The 22393-nt window shown below is 44.9% G+C and overlaps 1 protein-coding gene across 1 annotated transcript; it reads left to right on the forward strand.

Annotated features, from left to right (window-relative positions):
* The first annotated feature begins 16119 nt into the window (after window positions 1-16119).
* LOC127015092 (opsin-5-like) lies at window positions 16120-22117 on the forward strand. Its single transcript, XM_050894832.1, has 4 exons — window positions 16120-16192; window positions 19464-19757; window positions 20355-20686; window positions 21508-22117. Exons 1-4 carry the CDS (start codon window positions 16120-16122, stop codon window positions 21853-21855), a joined length of 1047 nt encoding a protein of 348 aa, XP_050750789.1. The 3' UTR covers window positions 21856-22117.
* The last annotated feature ends 276 nt before the right edge of the window (window positions 22118-22393 follow it).

Here is a 22393-nt window from a genome sequence, read left to right on the forward strand (position 1 = left end):
AGGCTATCGTGTCACTGCAAAAACTCGGTATATTTTTAAGCTGTTAATATAAAATCTGACTGAGGCAAAGCTCTGTAGTTCATGCAAGACAACTCAAAGCCGACTGGGTTTACCTGAACCTGTCTCCACTAGGATCTTGTGTTGACTTAGCTGTTTGATTTAGCAGTCAGATATAAAAACACAACATTTTTGAAGCTTGTCTAATGAAGATGCTTGGAGTGAAATTCTCCTGACCACATGTCAATGTCTGAATCTGAGAAAATTACCTCAGGCTGCCTTTATTGTCAATGGGAAGAAACAGGCATTTAGAGTATGAGTCATCTGACCTATTTTAGATGTCCATTTTGGAGTGATGAGTTGCAGATGAAATGCTGACTTCTCTCCATTGAGTACCAGAGAAGCAGAGGGTGATTAGCTTAGGTGTAGATGCCTAATGGGATTAGAGTAACTCATCCCATCCCCACTTCAGAGTACAATGAGGGTATGCTTTGCCTTAGCAGCAGCAGCAAATAGCTTTATCACCCAACAAACACCATGGCTGATAGGGGATCTGTCTCAAGACTAATCTGCACGGAGATGAGAACAGCCACTGGAACTGGAGCTCCATTTCCATTTGAGAATGATTCACAGCCCACTGAGGTCTACGGGAATCTTTCCACTGGCTTCAGTGGGCTTTGCAAACCCTGGGGTTTCGGCATACATTAATTTAGCAGCTGGGTGCCACAATTTAAGATAACATCATTCTTCTGTTTTTTATTATCAATGTTTTGCCAAAGGTCACCACTCTTGCAGCAGAGCTGGCAGAACAAAGTGAGTCATAGACTAATATGGGGGCTCACTTGGTCGTAAAGGCTGTGTATATGCTATCCTGTTAGTATACGTTAGCACAAAAATCCCTTCCCTTAGTACCTGAGTCTCCTCTGATTTGGTCCATCTAGTCCACAGTCTTCATTATCACGGCAATCAATACTTAATGCCTTTGTCCATCTAATCCAAGGCTGCCACGGGTCTGTGGTTTACAAAGAATAGCTTCCCCATCCAATCTGAGTGTTAACTGCCTTCCCCAAAGAGCCCCAGCAGTCCGGTCAGCTAGCTCACCAGAGACAGGAGTAAGTTTGGGAGTCTATTTTAAACGGATTATGTAGGTTCTCATTATGATCTATGAAGGGCAGGTCACCTCCAGCTGAAGGGAGGTGGGATGATGTTTCATGTGGAGGGTGCCTGTCTCTGACTGTGCTGTAAGGGGTGCCTGTGGGCGACTAACATTTACAGGACTGTAACCAGAATGTGAAGCCATCAATAACTGTTTCCCTGACATACAATCTCTATCCTTTCATCATTTGACCATCTTGAAGCTTACATCTCAGTAGCAAGTCTGGTGGATTAAACAAATTACCTCTGGTGATGAGGGGGCTGAAAGTACCTTTGATAAGAATTCAAGGTAGACAAAACTTTTGGGATAAAACTGCATGTTCTTCCTCTCTGCTAGACAGGCAGAGATGTTGCTTATATGAGGGAGAAGTGCTAAGAGGAAATACATTATTGAACTGTATTACTGAAGCTTGAAACTTCATTAATTAACAATAAGTAACATGAAAGGACATTGTAGCTTTTGGGGCAAGTGAAGACTTTGGAGAGAAAATACGAGGGTTTAAGGATTTGTCTTATTTTTGTGGCATTGTGGGTGCTTTTGCAATACTTATACTTTTACTCACCACACTGCTCCAATCTTCCTTTTCAGTTTCTGGGAAAGATTACTTTTTTGTGCCTGGAGAATGCCTCAGAGAACATGCTGTTGCCTTAGTAGTGGGGCCTTACAGGTACCAACAATTTTCTGCAACAACAAAGTGACAAACTCACAAACTCATGTTCCCCCTGTTGTCCAAGTCAGTGTGATATGACTTTCACAGTCGAACTGGGATCATTCAAACACTAATAACATCATTGTCCTAATCGTGTTTCTACAGGAAGAAACTGGTAATTTAAAACCTTTGGGAAAATAATATTAAAGTTGGATGGCTAAAATACTTTTTCATTTTAAATAGCAAGCAGGATTCACGGCTGTTGCATGGTCTGAGGAATTTCAGATTTTGGTAGTAACGGAAACAAGGAGAATATATGCAAAGTTTAAAGCCTCAACTCAAGATTTGAGACACTTAGGTTCCAGTTCAGAGAATAAGTCTGTCAGAACAGGATTCAGCTCAACCGAATCTAGCCACCTCAGACCAGGTGGCTTGTTTAAGACACCTCTCTGGGCTCTGTAATGTCAATAGGCACTTCCAAATGGCAACTCATCTCACTCAGATGAGGTGCATATTTCTCCACCAAGAGTGCCTGTCTTTCACCATTGATTCTAGAAGAACTCTGGATTAGTTTAGACTAGAAGGCTAGTTTAAACTAGATCTGAAACTTGTAAATGGTTTTATTTAGCTGAAATAAATTCTGTTCTAATGTTAGAGTTATAAAATCCATTTAAGTACATGTGACAGACAGATTTTAATATATTCAGTTACAAGCCAATAAATAAGTTTTGCTTCTAATGTTAGGGTTATAAAATCCATTTAAGTACATGTGACAGACAAATATTTTAATATATTCAGTTATGGGCAAAAATAGATTAATATTATCCTGTCAACTCCACACATTAAAGTGGTCACAAGTCAGTATCACAGAAACGATGAGTGAAAAAAGCATCATAATTATGGTTCTTTATTTGCCTCATGGTGTTTGTGCCTGTTGTATTCAGGCTGTCAGAGTTTTTCTAAATAACTGTAATGGACAAAGATGGCCTAGAATTTTCCCTTCTGAATGAATACAGAGATTCTCTCCTAATGAGGAAATGGAGTCTACAAACAAACAAACATGTTTGCAACACAGACTGAATAGAAAATGCTCTTGGGGAGGGATTCTCCAAATGACAAGCATCTCTACTTCCAGATAAGCCAAAGCGTGCCATGGGGGCCTTTGCCCCCGTGTGCTGATGTGAGTTCAACAAGCCCCCAACAACAAGCCCCTTTGTCCCCAAGCTCTGTGCTTCTGTGAGTAGAACAAGCCATCAACTGTGCTCTGAGCAGCAGGGCAGGTGGCATAGCACAGCTCAGATCTACGTGCCTGAACCTTCTTCCCTCCCAACGCGGGAAACTGCCCACCAGGAATGGTCCCTTGGCCCACTGGTATCCTTTGAATCGTGTCCAGACATTGCCTGAGAGAATGCTGATTTGCACAGGCCAGAACTCTGCCACGAAGCGTGCTAGCAATTTAAAGGATATAAAGAAGAAGAAGAAAGCTTTATTGACATCCATAGTTTAATTTTTGGGCATTAAGGCACAGAAAGATTTAATCACTTGCCGAAAAGGAGACAGGAAGATTAGCAAGGCAAAGAACTGAACCCAGCACTCCCCAGGGCCCTTGCCACAAGACTGTGTGGGGTTTTTTTTCCGAGGCTAGGTTCATCTCTGTTTTTTCAGTGTAATTGAGTGCAGAAAGTATTCATAGTTTCTGTTGCTGTTTTTAAGCATGGTCTATTACAGAATAATCTGAACCAGTGTCTTAAAAGTGAGACAATATTTTTTCCAACGTACAGCAGATTACTTAAGCAGCAGAGGAATTTGTGTCATACCTACCTAAAGATGCAGAAGGCCACAGTGATGCATAGCTTTTCTGAGACCTTTTGTCTTCTTATTAGTTTTTCACTGTCGGGCAGCCCTTGGAAGGTAATCAGAGGGATAACTCAATATTAGCAAAGCATAGCTGAGCACTGTTTAAACATGGAGGAAATGGCTGAAAGTTTCTCTGTGCAAATACAGGGAATATCCACTAAATATTTAACTTACCCCCGATCCCCCTTTTGTTTCCTGTCAAGTATCAAGAGCAATGAGCAGAGCACCTGACTGCAAATGAATAACACTTGTGGGAAATTTTTTTGCAACTTAAATGACCTCTTATATCCCTGCAAAGGGCATTTCACACCACTGCAAAGAGGGAGTGAAGCGCCAGGAAATAAAACCTAAAGCACCTTCCAACGCAGAGGTGTGGGATATGCTCTCCGAAAGCGACATGTAGCTGCGGCTCAGTTAACTTGGAAAACTCAAGCAATTAAAATGCTAGTGACTAACATCTAATAATACCGAGAAGGTAGTACAGTAGTTTCTCTTCTTTGCCTCACAATCCTACTCTGTGCCATATTTACAGCCAGCTTGAAGCTTGGCAGTTTTGTATAGCGAGGATTAAACACTACTTGGCTTAAAGGGTCAAAAGGCCATGGAAAGGAAGTAAAGACAGAATAGCTGTGACTTCTCTCACTCAGATAAATATAATCTGAAGGCTGAAAAAGAGACCTGAATAATGATTTTGCAAATTTGATAAAGGCCTCAAAAGCAACAGAGGGTCTTGACATGAAGCTTCTGGTGCCATCCTTGCTGCTCAGGACCCTCAAACTCACTCAGATGAGCAATATCTTTCACGTGAAGTTAAGATCCAGGGAGTTGCCTTAGCAGTGGGGAGTTGCATTAGTAGTTGCTGGGCAGGCAGCTATGCTGAATGCTGTCCTTAACAGGGTCATTTTAAAAGTACTATTGGTGCCACCACAGCTTATTGTAGAATAGAAGTTTTGTCTTCCCCATTCTACCTAATAACAGATTTAGCATCATCAAGTCTGTGTTGCACCTTTGTTTCCCAATCTTTCTGTCTTCTTTCTCCATTAAACATTGTCTTCCAGATTGAACAAGGAAACCTGCTCTTTTCCATCCAAGAGAAACATCTCCATGAATTTCCACTCATATTTTCTACTATATTTTTACAGGATTCAGTCTCTCAGCTATTTTTCTCTTCCAAGTCTCTCTAAATAATAAGTTGTAATCCTGGCATTTCTGAATTCTCAGTGTGGGTCCATTTAGAAATTAGTTAGAGTAAAATTAGCCAAATCCTAATATGAAAGAAAATTAGCCTCCTCCTTAAAACTATTGTTGTATCACAATGGTGCTGAGAGGCACAAGCCAATAATGGCGCTGCATTGTTACCAGAGACTGAGCAGAAATAGTAGGAGGTCAGTCAGACCTTGAAAAATGTACGATCTCAGTGGATAAATCAGAGGCAGAAAGAGGAAGTAAGTGACTTGACGAGTGTCACACAGCAGGCAATAGCAGGCCCGGAGCAGTACCGTCGAGTTCATCTGCAGTGCCATATGATTGCACCCTTGAACCCTACTCTGTCTGCACTGGATACACAGCCATGCTTGCTTTGGTGTCACACCCCTGGTCTGCTGTATTCCTGCCTTTGTGGAGCAACTGGAAGAAGGAATAGAGGCGGGTGCACCTTGGAGCTTCAGTCCTGCAAACAGTGTTTGTAAACCCAAACAGTGTCCAGAGACTCCATGGTGTCAACACAACTAGGTTACACCATTTGGGTAAAGAATATCAGTATATACTTCAGCTCTGTCCGCAAAGGATCTCTTGTCTCCCACTCTAGTAACCTTTCTTCTGACTACCTTTAAATAAATCTAACAAGCTCCCCTCAAAACAAATCCCCCTTTCCCTCCTTCAGTGAAGCATGCAACACCAACAGAAGCAAGAATGCACTCAGTGGAATCTACCAGAGGCAGCGCTGGGTGGGTTTTATTGTCCTCATGCCTACGTTCAAAAGGGCCCTCTAGTATTTGCCATTCCATATGATCCCAAACATCCCCATTTGTGGCCATCACTGCCACAGCCTGTTTTGTCGTGTCTCCATTCTGCCAGATCCTAATCCTGCTACCCAAGTTAAGGAACAAAGAGAAGGACCAGTTTCACTTGTGCTGTTGGAGTGATGCTACCTCTCAGCATCGTTCTGGATTTCCCAACAAAGTGGAGAGAATTGAGTGTTGTCATTCAAAAGAGGAAGGAGTGAGTCCAAATCAGCGCTAGGTCATATGAAAGAGAGACAAAGAAGGAGCAGAGCTGGGACTAGTCTTGAAGCTGGGGAGACTGCTGAAGAGCTGGCCTTCCTGCTCCCAGTGCTGCTGGAGGGATCTGGGCAGGTATGGTCCCAACCCTACACACTGTGATCCCTTTCTGATGTCTGACTCCCAGTGGCATGACTGCTATTTTGCTGCTTCTGAGCTTAGGATCACAGACAGTCAAGTCTTTGTGGCCACCATGCTACAGTTACACAGAACTGGAGAGTCTTAAATCATTCAGTCTGTTCACTGGCTTTTTGGTGTGTAGAGTGGCTGCAATGCGTTACTTCCCAGTTCACCCTTCTCTTTAGCCACGTTCCTGCACGCAGTCTGCCTAGAGGTGTGCAGAGGATGATGATACAGAGCTACTGGACAAGGAATATTCTTGTGGTGGTAGAGTTCTGGGTGGTCCATTCTACAAATTGGTAGACTTTTTCCTATGGTCTGAATGACACAGAGGAACCATGAATAAATGGAGCGCAGGGTCAAAATGCAAAGGAAAATTCAGTGGAGTTTGCTACCAAAACCTACTGTCAATAAATGGTTGAAAAATGACTTAAACTGCAAGCAAGTGTCCCCTCATGAGTCTTTGTGCAATATCCAGCATAACAGGACATGAATTTGTCTTTGAAACCTTGAAAATGAGAGATTTAGTGCTGTTCATACTACTGTTAAACTGAGGTCTGGGAACACTGTCACTGTATTAAATATGAGCAGGTTTGCATTGTCAAATTCCACACCATGGGCAATACTTTTTTTTCTTCTCTTTTCCTGATATAATAGTAGTTTTCATTTTATGTTAGCACCTTTGGTGTCATTTCCTTTCCACTCATAGTGTGTTAGTGTCTGTCTTCTCACACCTTTGAAAGAAATAGCTGTAATATGCTTTGTACTTGCATTGTACTTGAATTAACCTTTTCGTATCTCATTACCATCTTTCACTTCCCACCTCATACTATGTTTCTGCTTTGTCTTGATTTCATATTACTTCTCAGATCAGTGCCTTTCATTTCATATTTGGGAAAAAAAAAAAAATTAAAATTGTCCTTGAGAAGGCAGCCTGTTGCCCAGTTGAAAAGAGCTGGCTTGTCATTTCAGGGACACGACACATCTTTACTCCACGTGCGACTTTCCTCATAGCTGTACATCTTGTCCTCTCCTTTTCACCAATGCAGAATGAGTATCAATGGTTACCAGCTACAAACAAATGATGACATTGTTAAATAAATGTGAGCTTCTGGCTTTAGTTCCATGATATACGTAGTAGTCCTAGTGTGGACGTTGTACAAGTTTTTGTTTCCTCATATCTCAATCACTGGTCATTCATTTAGTGTTAAACTGCTATTTACTTTCACATCAAATTGCCAGTAGTATTGAACACTTCTTAAAAGTGAAGAATAAAAGTGATGTAAAAGTCTTAAAATCATCTTTCAGTCCTGTGCGTACAAGATGGTCTTGGGTTTGGAGTCCATTTTCTGCTCTGGGGTCAAACACTGACTGGAATAACAGCTGCACCTCAGGTCTTCCTGGTGAGTCTCTAACTGCTGTGGTGGAGAGCTGTACTCAATTTGACTGGGTTAACCAACAGCCAAGTATTATATGTAAAAATGGTTTTAGTGAAAGAGCAAAATTTATTGATCTGAACTGGGTTCTTCAAGGGGGCAGCTACCTTCCGTTACTGTAGAGGGAAGCTAGGGAGGTTAGTGTCCCCAGACCAAATTTAGACTTTGTAAATAACCCCTCAGGCAATAACATGCAAGTCAGTGCAGACATCCAGAAGAAAACAATTTACAAATTATTATGCTTGAGGTTGCAAATACCAGCTTAAACACGATTTGGTTGTTGAAAACATACAAATTCATGAGCAGACTCTGAGAATTCAACTTAAATGCTGATTCTGATTTTCATAAATGGAGGTGAAAGCTAGAAGCTCAGCTAGAGGTCTCAGCTCAAAGATGAGCTCCCAAAAGTAAGACTGCAGAAATAGCCTAATAGTTAAATGGAAGGAAGTTGTAGGAATTCCTGAAGAATATGATGAAGTCATGTCCTCCAAGGAGTTTGAAAAAGGTACCATTTGTTAATGAAAAAGCTTGAGTGTGCATCATGGCAGACTCGTTTTGAAGCAAGGAGAAGGCGCCCAAAAGGGACTGTCCAAATAGACTGCTCACAGTACTCAGCTTGAAATCTTGGAGTCTTCACAGAAGAGAAGACCTGGACAGAACACCCAGAGATAAACAGGAATAGCAAAGCCATGCTCCTCTTCTAAATGATACACGACTATTTTTGATAGACATGAATTCTGTGCAGATACGGACATGGATTCATAGACCTCTCCAGATATCAGGAGATATCAGTGATATTGATATATGGTACCAAACCCAATATTCTTGGCCCAAACAGCTCCAAACATTGAGACATTTTATCTCTGCAAAATGAACTACCATATACTGGCAAACTGATAATTCAAGAACAATTCTCTTGTTCCTACAGAATCGGAATACTCTCTTTTTTTTTTCTTTTTTTTTTGTGGAAAGGAAGAATAAAGTTGTAGGATGTTCTAACTTGGTAGCATCAAGTAATTACTCAACCCATAACCTGTTTTACATCAACAATAGGAACTTGTTTTATATGTATGTATATATTTACATCAAATATGTATATATGGTTTCATGGTGAGTTCATTTTTTGTTCGAAGTTTCACATAACCTTTCAGAAGTGAGTAGGTAGCAACTTTATTCTTCCATCTGTCTAATTTAAAGAGTACTTTCTTAAATTGAAGGGAAATTTCACGAAAAATTCTAAAATATTATCCCCTAAAATTAGGTCTGTCAAGATGTATAAACTTTAACTGTGCTTTGGTTGTAAACAGATAATCTAGATTGATCTGACGGGCGGAAAGATAATGCTGGGTACAACTTGCTATTGTTAAACGACACATGAATAATGCACTGGATTTGGGATCAGTCAACTCTTCTGGTTTTAATCATTTATTTTCTTTTCTTCCATTTCGCAACTGAACTGTTGATGTAATCCTACCCCATGTGAATGCTAAGTTCAGGGTTTCACAATAAATGAAATGCCATCTAAACCGGCATGAAATGCCCACACAGTGTAATCTAAGGTGCCCACAAAAGTTGGAAGAGGTGTAGGCTCCTGACGTAGCCAGTGGGGTCTCCAGGGAGTAATTAAATTCTCAGCAAAATGTTTTAATCTTGCCTCTGGTTTCTCTTTGCTTGCCTGAAGAAATTTCATATCTTATATCAGTAGTGAGAGGATGGACCATGCAACAAGTGGGAAAGCAGGAGATCTGGGTTGGATTGGGTGACATCAGGCTCCCTGAACTGAGCCCTCTGTCATGTTTTCACCAAGAAAGGCCAAAAAGATACATTAGGTGAGCTGGCTACATAGCACAGGCCAGGAAACTTTCCAAAGAATTTTCTTTGTCAGAATTATAAGCTCTATTTGAGCAGTAACAATCCTTTAAAACAGTCACTTCTCATCTAATGACTGCCCCTTGAGAATCTATTTCTCAGCTAAATGTTTGCACCCAGGATAAGAGCAAAACCCATGGGCAACATCTGTACCAGGGAACTAAACAGTGTCACTTTGTCTTCGAAACTGATGACCTTACTGCATACGGGGAATGGTCCTGAGCCCATTTTAGCTGACCTGTGCCTGGGAATGCCTTAGGAGAGTGCTAGTTGGCCCAGCCCAAAACAGTGCCAGCAACTGTTCTGTGAATTTAACAAGGCGAACAGTCAAATTCCAGCATCTTTGTGGTGATCTGGCATTGTTTAATTTACCAATATTGTGGGTTTGTGTGCACTATACTGGATTATTTGTCAGAATGCAGCAATCTTCTTTCTGTCACAGGATTTACTGTGTCTTTTGCTGACTCTAGCAGACGTTTCTTCCCCAAATTGGGATCAAATGGTAACCTCTCTTTCTTGAACAGACTACACGGATTTGATCAAGCTATTTAAGACTCTTATTACTAAGCACGTTTTTGAGATAACGTATCTGTCCTTTTTTAGCCTTTTCTGATAGAAGAACTTCCTTTTATAATTAATATATCCTACCTTCCTAGACTAAACTGATACTTGCTTATACACCCAAGGCATGAGAGGCATTGCAGCAAACAACCACATTCAGCTGACTATCTGCTGCCAAGGAACATTCGGTGAAGGACATCTGCACTGAACAGCTAATGAGTAGGTGCTTGATTTCTTGAGTGAGGTGGTGTCGTTATTCAAAACCCATGAGACTTTGAATGAGACCACAGAGGGGCACTGGAACAAGTTGCCCACAGAGGAGCTCCACCTGTTGTGGAGTCTCCATCCTTAGAGATATACAAAATCCAACCAGGGTACAGTCTTGAGCAATCTACTATAGCTGACGCTGTTCTGAGCAGGAGGCTTGGACTAGATGATCTTCAGAGGTACCTTCCAGCCTCAGTGATTCTGTGATTCTGCGATTCCGTGTGTGCCCTTTTCATTGGATCAAAGTTTGGAACATCTGTCTCTCTTTACCCAGATAAGAGTCAAAGTCCCTCCTGCCCGTTTTTGCTTCCCTTTACCCATAACTCATGCCTTCCTAGCTGTCCAGTTTAAACAGGAACCTCACAACCTTTTTGTCTTATCTGCTCAGATTTTTCAGGCCAGCAGTTTCTGTCATTCAATTAGAATTTTACAAGCTCTAGAATCATAGAATCATAGAATCATAGAATGGTTTGGGTTGGAAGGGACCTTAAAGATCATCTAGTTCCAACCCCCCTGCCATGGGCAGGGACAACTTCCACTAGACCAGCTTGCTCAAAGCCCCATCCAACCTGGCCTTGAAGACTTCCAGGGATGGGGCATCCACAACTTCTCTGGGCAACCTGTTCCAGTGCCTCACCACCCTCATAGTAAAGAATTTCTTCCTTATATCTAATCTAAATCTAGCCCCTTTCAGTTTAAAGCCATTACCCCTTGTCCTATCACTACATGCCCTTGTAAAAAGTCCCTCTCCAGCTTTCTGGTAGGCCTCCTTCAGGTACTGGAAGGCTGCGATAAGGTCTCCCCGGAGCCTTCTCTTCTCCAGGCTGAACAACCCCAACTCTCTCAGCCTGTCCTCATAGGAGAGGTGCTCCAGCCCTCTGATCATCTTTGTGGCCCTCCTCTGGACTCGCTCCAACAGGTCCATGTCCTTCTTATGTTGGAGGCCCCAGAGCTGAAGGCAGTACTCCAGGTGGGGTCTCACGAGAGCGGAGTAGAGGGGCAGAACCACCTCCCTCGACCTGCTGGTCACGCTTCTTTTGATGCAGCCCAGGATACGGTTGGCTTTCTGGGCTGCGAGACCACATTGCTGAGTTATGTCCAGCTTTTCATCCACCAGTACCCCCAAGTCCTTCTCTGCAGGGCTGCTGTCAATCCCTTCATCCCCCAGCCTGTATTGATACCGGGGGTTGCCTGACCCAGGTGCAGGACCTTGCACTTGGCCTTGTTGAACCTCATGAGGTTCCAGAAGCCTTTTTTTTAAAATAAGGTAGCTTTTCATAAAGGCAAGATTAGAGCCCCTTTTTAACAGAAGATACCATGAAACTCCAGAACCGATGGAATGAGTAACTGAAATACCCATCTTTCTCCTGCCATTATAGGTAGAAACATTGGTTCAGTTTGTGAAATTCAGATGGCATAGTTATATTTTGAAATAGAAGTGGCAAAACCTCTAGGCAGGAGCATTGTCAAAGCACACGTTGCTGGGTCATGCTGAGCTTCTTGTCAACCAACACCCCCAAGTCCTTCTCCTCAGGGCTGCTCTCAATCCATTCTCCACCCAGCCTGTATTTGTGCTTGGGATTGCCCCAACCCAGGTGCAGGACCTTGCACTTGGCCTTGTGGAACTTCATGAGGTTTGCACGGGCCCGCCTCTCAAGCCTGTCAAGGTCCCTCTGGATGGCATCCCTTCCCTCTAGTGTGTCGACCGCACCACACAGCTTGGTGTCATCAGCAAACTTGCTGAGGGTGCACTCGATCCCACTGTCCATGTCGCTGACAAAGATGTTAAACATCCTTTTTTCCCTTTTTAAAAATGGGGGTTATGTTTCTCCTTCTCCAGTCGGTAGGAACTTCACCAGACTGCCATGACTTCTTAAATATGATGGATAGTGGCTTAGCCACTTCAACCGCAAGTTCCCTCAGGACCCGTGGATGCACCTTATCAGGACCCATGGACTTGTGCACCTTCAGGTTCCTTAGATGGTCTCGAACCTGATCTTCTCCTACAGTGGGCGGTTCTTCATTCTCCCACTCCCTGCCTTTGCCTTCTGTGACTCGGGCGGTGTGGCTGGAGCACTTGCTGGTGAAGACTGAGGCAAAAAAGTCGTTGAGTACCTCAGTCTGCTCCATATCCTGGGTAACCAGGTCTCCTGTTTCCTTCTGGAGAGGGCCCGTATTTTCCCAAGTCTTCCTTTTATCACCAACGTACCTATAGAAGCTTTTCTTGTTGCCCTTGACGTCCCTGGCCAGATATAATTCTATCAGGGCTTTGACTTTCCTAACCTGATCCCTGGCTGCTCAGACAATTTCCCTGTATTCCTCCCAGGCTACCTGTCCTTGCTTCCACCCTCTGTAGGCTTCCTTTTTGTGTTTGAGTTTGTCCAGCAGCTCCTGGTTCATCCACGCAGGCCTCCTGGCATTTTTGCCTGACTTCCTCTTTGTTGGGATGCATCGCTCCTGAGCTTGGAAGAGGTGATCCTTGAATATTAACCAGCTTTCTTGGCCTCCTCTTCCCTCCAGGGCTGTATCGCATGGTACTCTACCAAGCAGATCCAAAGTCTGCTCTCCTGGAGTCCAGGGCAGCGAGCTTGCTGTGCGCCCTCTTCGCTGCCCTAAGGATCTTGAACTCCACCATTTCGTGGTCACTGCAGCCAAGGCTGCCCTTGAGCTTCACATTCCCCACCAGCCCCTCCTTGTTGGTGAGAACAAGGTCCACCATAGCACCTCTCCTCCCTCTCCTCGTTGGCTCGTCCCTGCCTGTCCTTCCTAAAGAGCCTGTATCCTTCCAGTCCAACACTCCAGTCACAGGAGCCATCCCACCACGTGTCCGTGATGCCAATAAGATCACAGCCCTGCAGGCGTGCGCCCATCTCTAACTCCTCTTGTTTATTCCCCGTGCTATGTGCATTTGCACGTATCTGACTGGAGAAGAACCGGTGGACTGTTCCATCTCCTAGTACTTATCTGTGCCATGAATACATGCAGACTCCGTTGTGCTTCTACTGACTTTGGAGCAACATGGAATGGGTTGGGGGAATTTTTCAGAAACACTTGAGCTGACTACACTTAAGCCAGCCTCAGTCAAGAAGTAGCTTAGCACAGGGAAGTGGTTTCTGAGGATGGGAATCATTAGGTTGTAGCATCTCTTGAAATCTCCATTCTGATAATACCATGAGCTACAGTGTCTGTTCTCTGATGGAAAAACAGGCATTCCGTCTCTGCTCTTCTCCGCTATATCTTGCCTCCATTTAGTTCCTGGCAGCAGGACTTGGGAACTAGAGCATTGCTGTGGGCTAATGAAGCCACCTAACTCTTAGTAGTGCTCAGTCTCCTTTAAAAATAAGGTTTGTGTCTCTGACAGCAGAATTAGTGCTGAATTTGGTATCCAAGTTCTCTGTTCAGTGCTGGAGGCAGATTTAGTAAGAACAAAACTCGTAACACCCAGCATGCTGACAGTGGGGAATCCTGACGTGGGGCCATGGTCCCAGATACAGGGATTTTGTTTCTCTGAAGTGATAACTATACCCCGGGCAGCACCTTGGTCAGATTGATTCACTTTGAAGCTGCAGCTAGTGACCAATACTGAACCACCATTACCCCTGCATATTGCTTTATGCCGTTGTAAAATATATTAACAACTTTTGGAGCAAGGGCTCCTTTCAGCGTCATAGAGAGTCAGATACTATTTGTTTTCTCTCCCTCCAACCTTGTGACTTAGGTTTGGAGCAATGCAGCTGCAAGTGGAGAGGAAAGCACCTTTCTGCCATGGCATTTTCCTCACCCCAAGGCATCTATAAACTGCAGAATAAAACACTCTTGCAGGAAAAAAATGTATTCAGGTCTCTGAAACCAGAGGAGGGAACAGGTTTCTCCATTTCAGGGAGGATGGCTAAGCTTTTAGGACAAAGGTGCCCTGAGAAGGCTGTGAGTGCTGCTGAGCCCTGTGCTGCATGTGTTGTGTTGCATGTACTTCATTGCTGACTTAAACTCCTCAAAGTCTTCAGTGCAGGGATCCCTGGTGTGTAAATCCCAGACAGCTTCAGCAGGGAACAAGCGCAGAGACATGCAGCAAAGCTGAGGTGGCAGCATATCTGTGCATGGCCAGCTTTGCTTTCTGGTGAAACTCAAAGCTTTTAAAGTCTCGCAGATTCCTGAGGAGTTCAGAATTTAGGCTGTTACCGCTATACTTAAGCACCTAAATTCCACCTAGATTGCACATGAGGTGACTAGGTGCTCTTGGGGATCTTAAAATTCCCGATGTCTGAACAGAGTAAAATAGGCCAAGCAGAGAATGATGCTAATGCAGCTTAGCATATCCAGGTACTAGAATTAAATAATTTAGAATAGATGTCCTGGTTTCGGCTGGGACAGAGTTAACTTTCTTCTTAGGAGCTGGTACAGTGCTGTGTTTTGGATTTAGTGTGAGAATGATGTTGATAACACGCTGATGTTTTAGTTGTTGCTAAGTAGCGCTTCTCTTAAGCCAAGGACTTTTCAGTTTCCCATGCTCTGCCAGCAAGCAGGTGTGCAAGAAGCTGGGAGGGAGCAGAGCCGGGGCAGCTGACCCGAACTAGCCAAAGGGGTATTCCATACCATGGAACGTCATGCCCAGTATATAAACTGGGGGGAGTTGGCCGGGCGGCGCGGATCGCGGCTCGGGAACTAACTGGGCATCGGTCAGCGGGTGGTGAGCAATTGCCTTGTGCATCACTGTTTTTTTTTTTCCTTCCCCCCCTTCCTTTTTTGTTATATTCCTTTTCATTACTATTATTATTATTATATTTCATTATTACTATTGTTAGTATTATATTTTACTTTAGTTATTGAACTGTTCTTATCTCAACCCACGAGTTTTTACTTTTTTTTTCTCTTTCCTCCTCCTCTCCCCACTGGGAGGGGGAAGGGGGAAGCGGCTGCGTGGTGCTGAGTTGCTGACTGGGGTTAAACCACGACAAGAGATCAGCTCTTCAGTGTTCTGAATGGGTGCTGCCCAGGCTGGAAGTCAAGTTAATGGCATTGCAACTACCGAGCTGTAAATTGCATGCACCAAAATCAAGACCTGCCTATGTATATTGATAGATGAGCCTGTAACATATATTTGGAGCCTGGAGCAAAACTTAGCGTTGTTTATAAAGACTGAGAGAGCATTATGATGATTTTAGGCTCAGATATTGTAAGGAGAAGGTAAACTTGGATGTGAGGCATTGCTCTGGTTGCTTGCCAAGTAAAAACACTGGAGTGTCACTAGAGTGAACCCAGAGCTTGGTTCTGCTGCGGCGCTCTGCGGCGGTGCACGCCGGACTGAGCATCCTCTAGTTCTGCCCTGGAGCAGCTCTGAAAGTCCTGCCTTCCGTGGTGTGACTTTGACCCTTCTGAACCCCTACAGCAAACAGCTTTCCTCTAATACTTCAACACAGAGATCCCCCTACCCCAACCTCCTATTTCCCACACACAGCCATACAGCTGGAAAACAAAACTCCCAACCTTCCTTCCCCTGCCTGATCCCTCAGCCTGGATTTATTTCCCAAGGCTGCTGATGGTTGAACAACGATTGTTTTTGCTCAGCGATGGCAGTCTGAGGGGATTTGCGTTGTGAAGTTTCTTGACAAGCCAAGGAGCAGAGCGGTGTGAGAGGAGGGGGTGGGTGGAGAGATGCTCTGCCAGCCAGGCAGGCGGGATCGCTCTGGCAGTGGCTCTGCCTGGCTTTCACTCTGTCTCCCCAGGGAGGGAGCCTTTCTCTCGCTCCAGGCTTCTCCCTTGCCACACGAGAGGGAGGGAGAGAGGAGAAAGCAGAAGGGTCCCTTCACACTGACAGCACCCAACTGCCCGGCTCACATCTGCAGCAGGCAAACCATGAGGAAGAGTCTCTTTGCCCCTACAGTCACTTCGCCTTTGATTTAAAACTTTCACCCGCTTCCACAAGGGACAATGGAGGAGCAATACATTTCCAAACTCCACCCGGTAGTGGATTATGGAGCTGGGGTCTTTCTTCTGATCATAGGTGAGTTCTGCCTTCACAGCCTGCTTGTTTGCTTCAAGCCTAGGAGCGGACACACCGGGGCTGCCCTGTCTATGCTGTGGTCAGCACCGGCAGCTCCAGAGGAAGCTGGAGGGAAATGACAGAAAATCTGTTTCCACACGGGTTCCTGCTTATTGCCTTCGAGTCGGTGGGATGCCAGGATTAATCTCTGCTCTCAGATTTGCAATCTTTTGTTTCGATGCTGAAGACTTGCCAGCATAAGTTTGCCTCTGCGGCGTCATGAGTATCCAAAATAAGTTGTCTACCGCTTATCCTGGCATCTCAGCCCTGTGAATTGAGAGACGAGGCAGCCCGTTTCATGAGACTGATCAGGGGAGAGCAGCTTTGGTCTGACCCTTGCGTGGGGGATGTTCGTTATGCATGAAGAGCAGCTGTGTCTCAGTAGGATAAACTGGTGTAAAATAGCAAAGGGTTTCCAAATAGCACTTCTGTTTTTTATAATGGCCTGTTTGCCCTCCTGAAGGCAGATTTACAGTGCAATACAAGTGGGGAAATGTATCAGTCTGCTCCAGCTTGGCTTTAGCTAAGCATTTTCTTCCTTGTCTGTTTGTTGCATGTACCCAGGTGATTTGTTTACTGTTGGTGTAGATTTGGAGAGGAGCTGAATTGGTTTAGGCGTGCAGTCCAACTGAATTTTGCTAAGATGCGAGTACCTTCCTCCCTTCAGCTCATTTGAAACCTCTGGCTGAGATGCATTTAAGAAAGACAAGCATATATTTTTATGTGCTTTAATAGAGAGGCTTTGGACAGCAATGCTGGGCTTTAGCATTTCATATCTCACCCATGCTCCTGCACCCTTTTCCCTGCACTGCACTGCGCTGTGCTGTGCTGTCCCCTCAGTTGTGCTGACAGCAGAGAGTGCAACTCAGGATGAGAAAATTCACTATCTGCAAAACAACGAAGAGTTCTTCTTTTAATTCAAGTCAGGATGCCAGCTCCTTTTTCACACAAATGTAAATATGTAGATGCAGTTAAGGTAATGGGACGAGGCAGCAACAAAGGGCTGGAGGCTGGAGCTCCCCTTGCTGGCGTTGCTCTTGTGCCACCATGCTACAGTCTCACACCTCTCCTAAAGGGCTTTTAGGCATCTAAGCTTCAGGCGTAGCTTCCAGCATTGGATCAAGTGTGGCAGCTCACTACATTGTGTAGGGAGTCTCAGAAACATCCCACCTACGCAGCAGTGAGCTTCACTGGAAAGCAGGTTGTATTTATCCGTAGTTTTGCCACCTCACTGGGGGCTGCAGCAAGGCCTGTTTGTCCCCTGAAATTAGGTTTTCATTAGGAAACAACAAGGCCAGGGCACGGGCTGCAGCACTCGCCACAAGCCTCTCTGCTATTTGATTACTAGCCCACTCTTGTCCCGTGCCACCCAGCAGCCTCACAGGCAGTGGGATGGAAGGGAATACCATCTGCCAAAGTAAAAGAGAGGGTGGGCCTGGATGTCCACCTCTGATGGTAAGACTAAGAGACACTTCCTACCTCTTGCGTAGTGGTTAGGGCTCTCTCAGAAGAAAGTGAACTGGGTCCATTTTCCTCCTGAAGCCCGAGGATGTCCCAGCCTCCGGCTGTCATTTGGCAGGAGAGTGCTCTTCCCACCAAGCCACAGGTCGCTATCTGTCAGCAAGCGGTCCCGTGCCAAGCCACCGTGGGCGTCTCTGTGTGTGCAGACATACAGCTCTTGAGAGCTCAGGGAACTCTTCAAGCATATCCAGAGGTGCCAAGTGAACGTGTGTGGTTAGAAAGTGAATGAATGAGGGATGGGGGGTCTCAGATTTGTACCTCTGTTTCGTTTAAGGCTTTCTCTTGACATCTCTGCCCATTCTTGGATTTATACCGATGTATTTATTCCGTTTTGTTGCATATGCCTTTATTAATTCCTCTGTGGGCACTTTCTTATGGGGTGTCGGTGAGCAAATGCAGCCTTTCTGCTCCCACAGCGACAAGGGAACACGACAGAATCTTTTTCTGTTTCCCTATTTCACTTCTGACTTTAGAGGACACCTTCTCAGGAAAACCTTTGATCAAAATGTAGCTCCAGCACGATGTTCACTTGAAAGAAAAGAGAAAACCAGTTGTTTGCTACGTGTACTTTTGACGCTGTTGTCATGAACGCTTTGAAGCCCTGTGGCATATCTGAATAATGTATGTCTGACGGGTCTTTTTGCAAAGCAACCTCTGGTCTGTTGCATGCCTCTGGCTAAACAATTTCTATGGTCTGTCTCACTGCGCTCAGAGACCACCAGAATAGTGTGGCTGTCTGAACTGCGGCACATAGTTATTGTAGTCCTTGACCAGCGAGGACCCTGAGCTGCCCAGCCAGTATATGTCGACTATCAAGGCAGCTCAGAGTCCGGGAGGCTTGTGCTGGGGCTCCAGTGGAAGATACGTTGCAAAGAAGGAAGGCTTTGGGAGGTGGAGGGCACCAGATGGGAGGAGAGGACAAGCAGGCAGGACAGCTGGAGTTCTTCTGTAGGAAGGAAAAGTAAGCGGGGATATTACCAGGGAAAAATGGAGGTGGATAGGTCCATTTTACTTGATGGTGTGTTGTGCAAGAGACTGTGAGAGTGGAGTGAATGGGTGTGGGCTGTTCACATGAGGTAGGAGCCACAGAGGAATAGGTAGGATATAGTACGTGGAGAGGGGCGTGTGACATGGAAGTGAAGAGCTACAGTGTGGTGATACGAAGGGGCAAGATATGGTCTAGTATTCACACGACAAAATTTCCCCCAGTCGGTAAGGCAGGCCAGCACTACAGGAGGCTGTGAACAGAAATCTGAAGCGCTCTTTGCTCTAGCAGATCCATAGTGGAAACACAGCCTGACTGGGAAATCCCTGTCTAGCAGGGAGGCAGGAATTGAAACCCAAGAGCTGGCCGAAGCAAAACAGTGGATGCTGTGGTGAGGATGCCAAGCTGTGTGGCAGCTCTCAGAAATGCCATCCAGGTGGCATTTCCCATCTGCTATCTAATAGAACAAGTTTCCTCGCCATCAGCAAGAACAAGGTTTCATAGCAGGGCATAGCAGATACACACCAGCATGTTTTCAAAGCATCAGCACAGTACTGTGTTGGCCTGGGAAGCGCTGAATCCTGACTGGTCTCTCAGTCTGTCCTGTCTTCTAGACTTTAGTCCCAGGCTAACGACCGGCATTTTTCACATCCTTTGTATAGATATGCATTTCAGAGGTGTGCTGACTATGTGATGTTATTTTCTGTGCTGATTCTCCTCTTTCAGCCATCCTGACAATCGTTGGAAATTCAGCCGTCCTTGCTACAGCTGTGAAACGCTCTTCCCTCCTGAAGTCACCAGAGCTGCTTACAGTCAACTTGGCGGTAGCAGATATTGGAATGGCAATCAGCCTGTATCCGCTGGCCATTGCGTCCGCCTGGAACCACGCTTGGCTGGGAGGAGATGTGTCCTGCATATATTACGCCCTGATGGGTTTCCTTTTTGGTGTCTGCAGCATGATGACCCTGTGTGCCATGGCCGTGATTCGATTCCTTGTTACCAATTCATCCAAATCTAACAGTAAGTAATTACGTCTCTGGTAACCTCATAAGGGTGCATTTGGGCTATTATGTTCCGGGAGGTACTTTACTGAATATGGCATGGAGTATCAGTTCAGTAACTGTAGGAATAAGCCTCAACTTTTAGTCCTATATCAAACCCTAGTGTTCCTAGAAGGATCTGATTAAATTCCTTATTAAACAATGAGGTTTTTCACCTCTCAGTAATACCAAGTGAAACTACCTGAGAGAGGAGAGCCCAAATGTTTTGCTGGACCAGACTGTCTTGTCTTCCTATTTGTGTGCAAGCAGTCTTACTGGAATTTGAGTATTCTCCTGCCATTCCTGGGCGAGGAGCACGGTGCATTCGGGGGCAGCTTCATCTTGTAAAGCTCCCTGACTTACTGAACTTTAGATCAGCACTGAGGGCTGCGCTCAGCTCGCACCCAATCCATAGACACTCTCTGTTATGTTTCTCAAGAAGACCAAAGGTTGGGAAACTGCAGCAGCTGCCCAGGCATATTTGTAGCCACCATCCTTCAGTTTGAGAAGTAGTTATGGCAAAAACCACGTGGCTGAGATGAGATCCATATATGCTTGCTCTTCTTCTTTCTTGCAGGTAACAAAATCACCAAGAACACTGTTCGCGTCTTGATTACTTTCATCTGGCTCTACTCTCTGCTCTGGGCCATTCTGCCCTTGGTAGGCTGGGGCTACTATGGCCCTGAGCCATTTGGCATCTCTTGTACAATAGCCTGGAGCAAGTTCCACCACTCCTCCAATGGCTTTTCGTTCATCCTGAGCATGTTCCTCCTGTGCACAGTCCTGCCTGCACTGACCATCGTTGCCTGTTACTTGGGAATCGCCTGGAAGGTTCATAAAGCATACCAAGAGATCCAGAATATTGACAGGATCCCTAATGCAGCTAAACTGGAGAAGAAGCTGACGTTGGTGAGTTAGCCCAGGGATGAGAAGAGTCTGCAGTAATCAGGAGCTTGCAGAGAACTGGCTCTGCTCATGCATGGCTCGTGATGACCCTTCATTGCTTTTGTCTAGTCTTGACCAAAGATGGAGATGTGGTTCCTGTCTCACCCATACTCTGCACTCCTCAGAGGAGCAGGGGGCTCCTGAAAACCTTGTCATTTCAGTAGCTTGATCAGGATAATATATCATGGGTACCATGCAGCTTGTTAAATCTTTAGGCAGTTGCATCCAAGATTTTCAGGGACATACAGATTTCCAGTCATGCTGGAATAGCTGTTGGATCCTTTCATGTTGTAGCTGGGGTGGGGTGGAGGTCTTGTTCTCTCATCCTAGGTATTTTTAATTGACTGAGTGGCTATTCTGAGTGAGAGCTACACAGAAATTCTGTATGGAAACAGGATTTTTTAATATAACATTTTTTTCAAATAAGCACTTCAGTTGCTCATTTCTTGTGGAACAGCAGAATTGACCCAAGCTTTCTAGAGGCCAGTCTATAGACAGAGGCTATACTGTCTGCCTGGGCTGTGTCTCCCATGACATATTGGAGCCAGAGTCAGGGAAGGAGATGGAAACAAGTGCCTCATAAGAAACCCACAGTGTAGATCTGCTAGATGGGAATAAAAGCATACATTACTGTCCAGTGTTACCTGTGCTCATGTCACAACACAGCAAGCATACAGTTTCAGGTATGTCAGCTGGTTCAGGTGTGGTTTCATCCACGCACCGCGTGCCTGAGCATCAGACCCCGTCAGTGCAAGGTGAGAACTGAAGCCCTGTTTCTCTTTCAGATGGCTGTGCTCATCTCGGTCGGGTTCCTGAGCTCGTGGACGCCGTATGCAGCAGCCAGCTTCTGGTCCATATTTAACTCCAGCGATTCCCTACAGCCCATCGTTACGCTGCTGCCCTGTCTGTTTGCCAAATCTTCAACAGCCTATAACCCTTTTATTTACTACATCTTCAGCAAAACTTTCCGTCGTGAAATTAAACAATTGAAGTGTTGCTGTGGCTGGCGAGTTCATTTCTTCAGCACCGACAACTCTGCTGAAAATCCCGCGTTGATGATGTGGAGTGGGAGAGTCGACGTCCGTCTCTCTTCAGCTGCCAAGGTGGAGAACCAGGGAGCTGCAACTCGCTGAAAGGCAGCGATGGTTTCACAACATAGGTCGAAACTTGGGCTCACTCATGGGTCCAAATGAGGAGGAATGCAGCACGTGGGGTTGCCACTGCATATCTTATGTCAAATACAGAGGTTTAAGTATATATTTTTGAGCAACTCTCAAATATTGTCTTTAAGCTACACAACAACAACAAAAAAGCTATTTTTTCCAAGAATTTCCACTTTAGAGGAAATAGATAAATTTATGTACTAAACATAAAAACATGTAAACTAAACTTATTTTCGGGGAAACAGCTATAATTAAAAGAGGATTTATTATTTTTGTGGGGTTTTTTCTTACACTTTTGACTTTTTAATGCAATCTATCTGCACACTCTTGGCTCTGTCTGTAAAACGGCCATCAGAGAAAACCGTAGGTTGAACACAAAGTGTTACCAAATAACTACAGCTGAGAGTGTAGCTTTCCAGCAATACAGACAGAAAACCACGTGAGCAGCAAGAAATATTCACTGCCAGGAAAAGATGATAAAGTGGCTGCTCTCAAAATGTCTTACAGA

Source organism: Gymnogyps californianus, chromosome 3, assembly GCF_018139145.2.
Source record: "Gymnogyps californianus isolate 813 chromosome 3, ASM1813914v2, whole genome shotgun sequence".
In the NCBI taxonomy this organism is placed as follows: Eukaryota; Metazoa; Chordata; class Aves; order Accipitriformes; family Cathartidae; genus Gymnogyps; species Gymnogyps californianus.

Coding starts and splice junctions, on each gene's coding strand:
- LOC127015092 (XM_050894832.1), top strand. CDS start 16,120: ATGGAGGAGCAATACATTTCCAAACTCCACCCGGTAGTGGATTATGGA. Junction 19,758..20,354: donor CAATTCATCCAAATCTAACA/GTAAGTAATTAC, acceptor TCTTTCTTGCAG/GTAACAAAATCACCAAGAAC. Junction 20,687..21,507: donor TGGAGAAGAAGCTGACGTTG/GTGAGTTAGCCC, acceptor TTTCTCTTTCAG/ATGGCTGTGCTCATCTCGGT.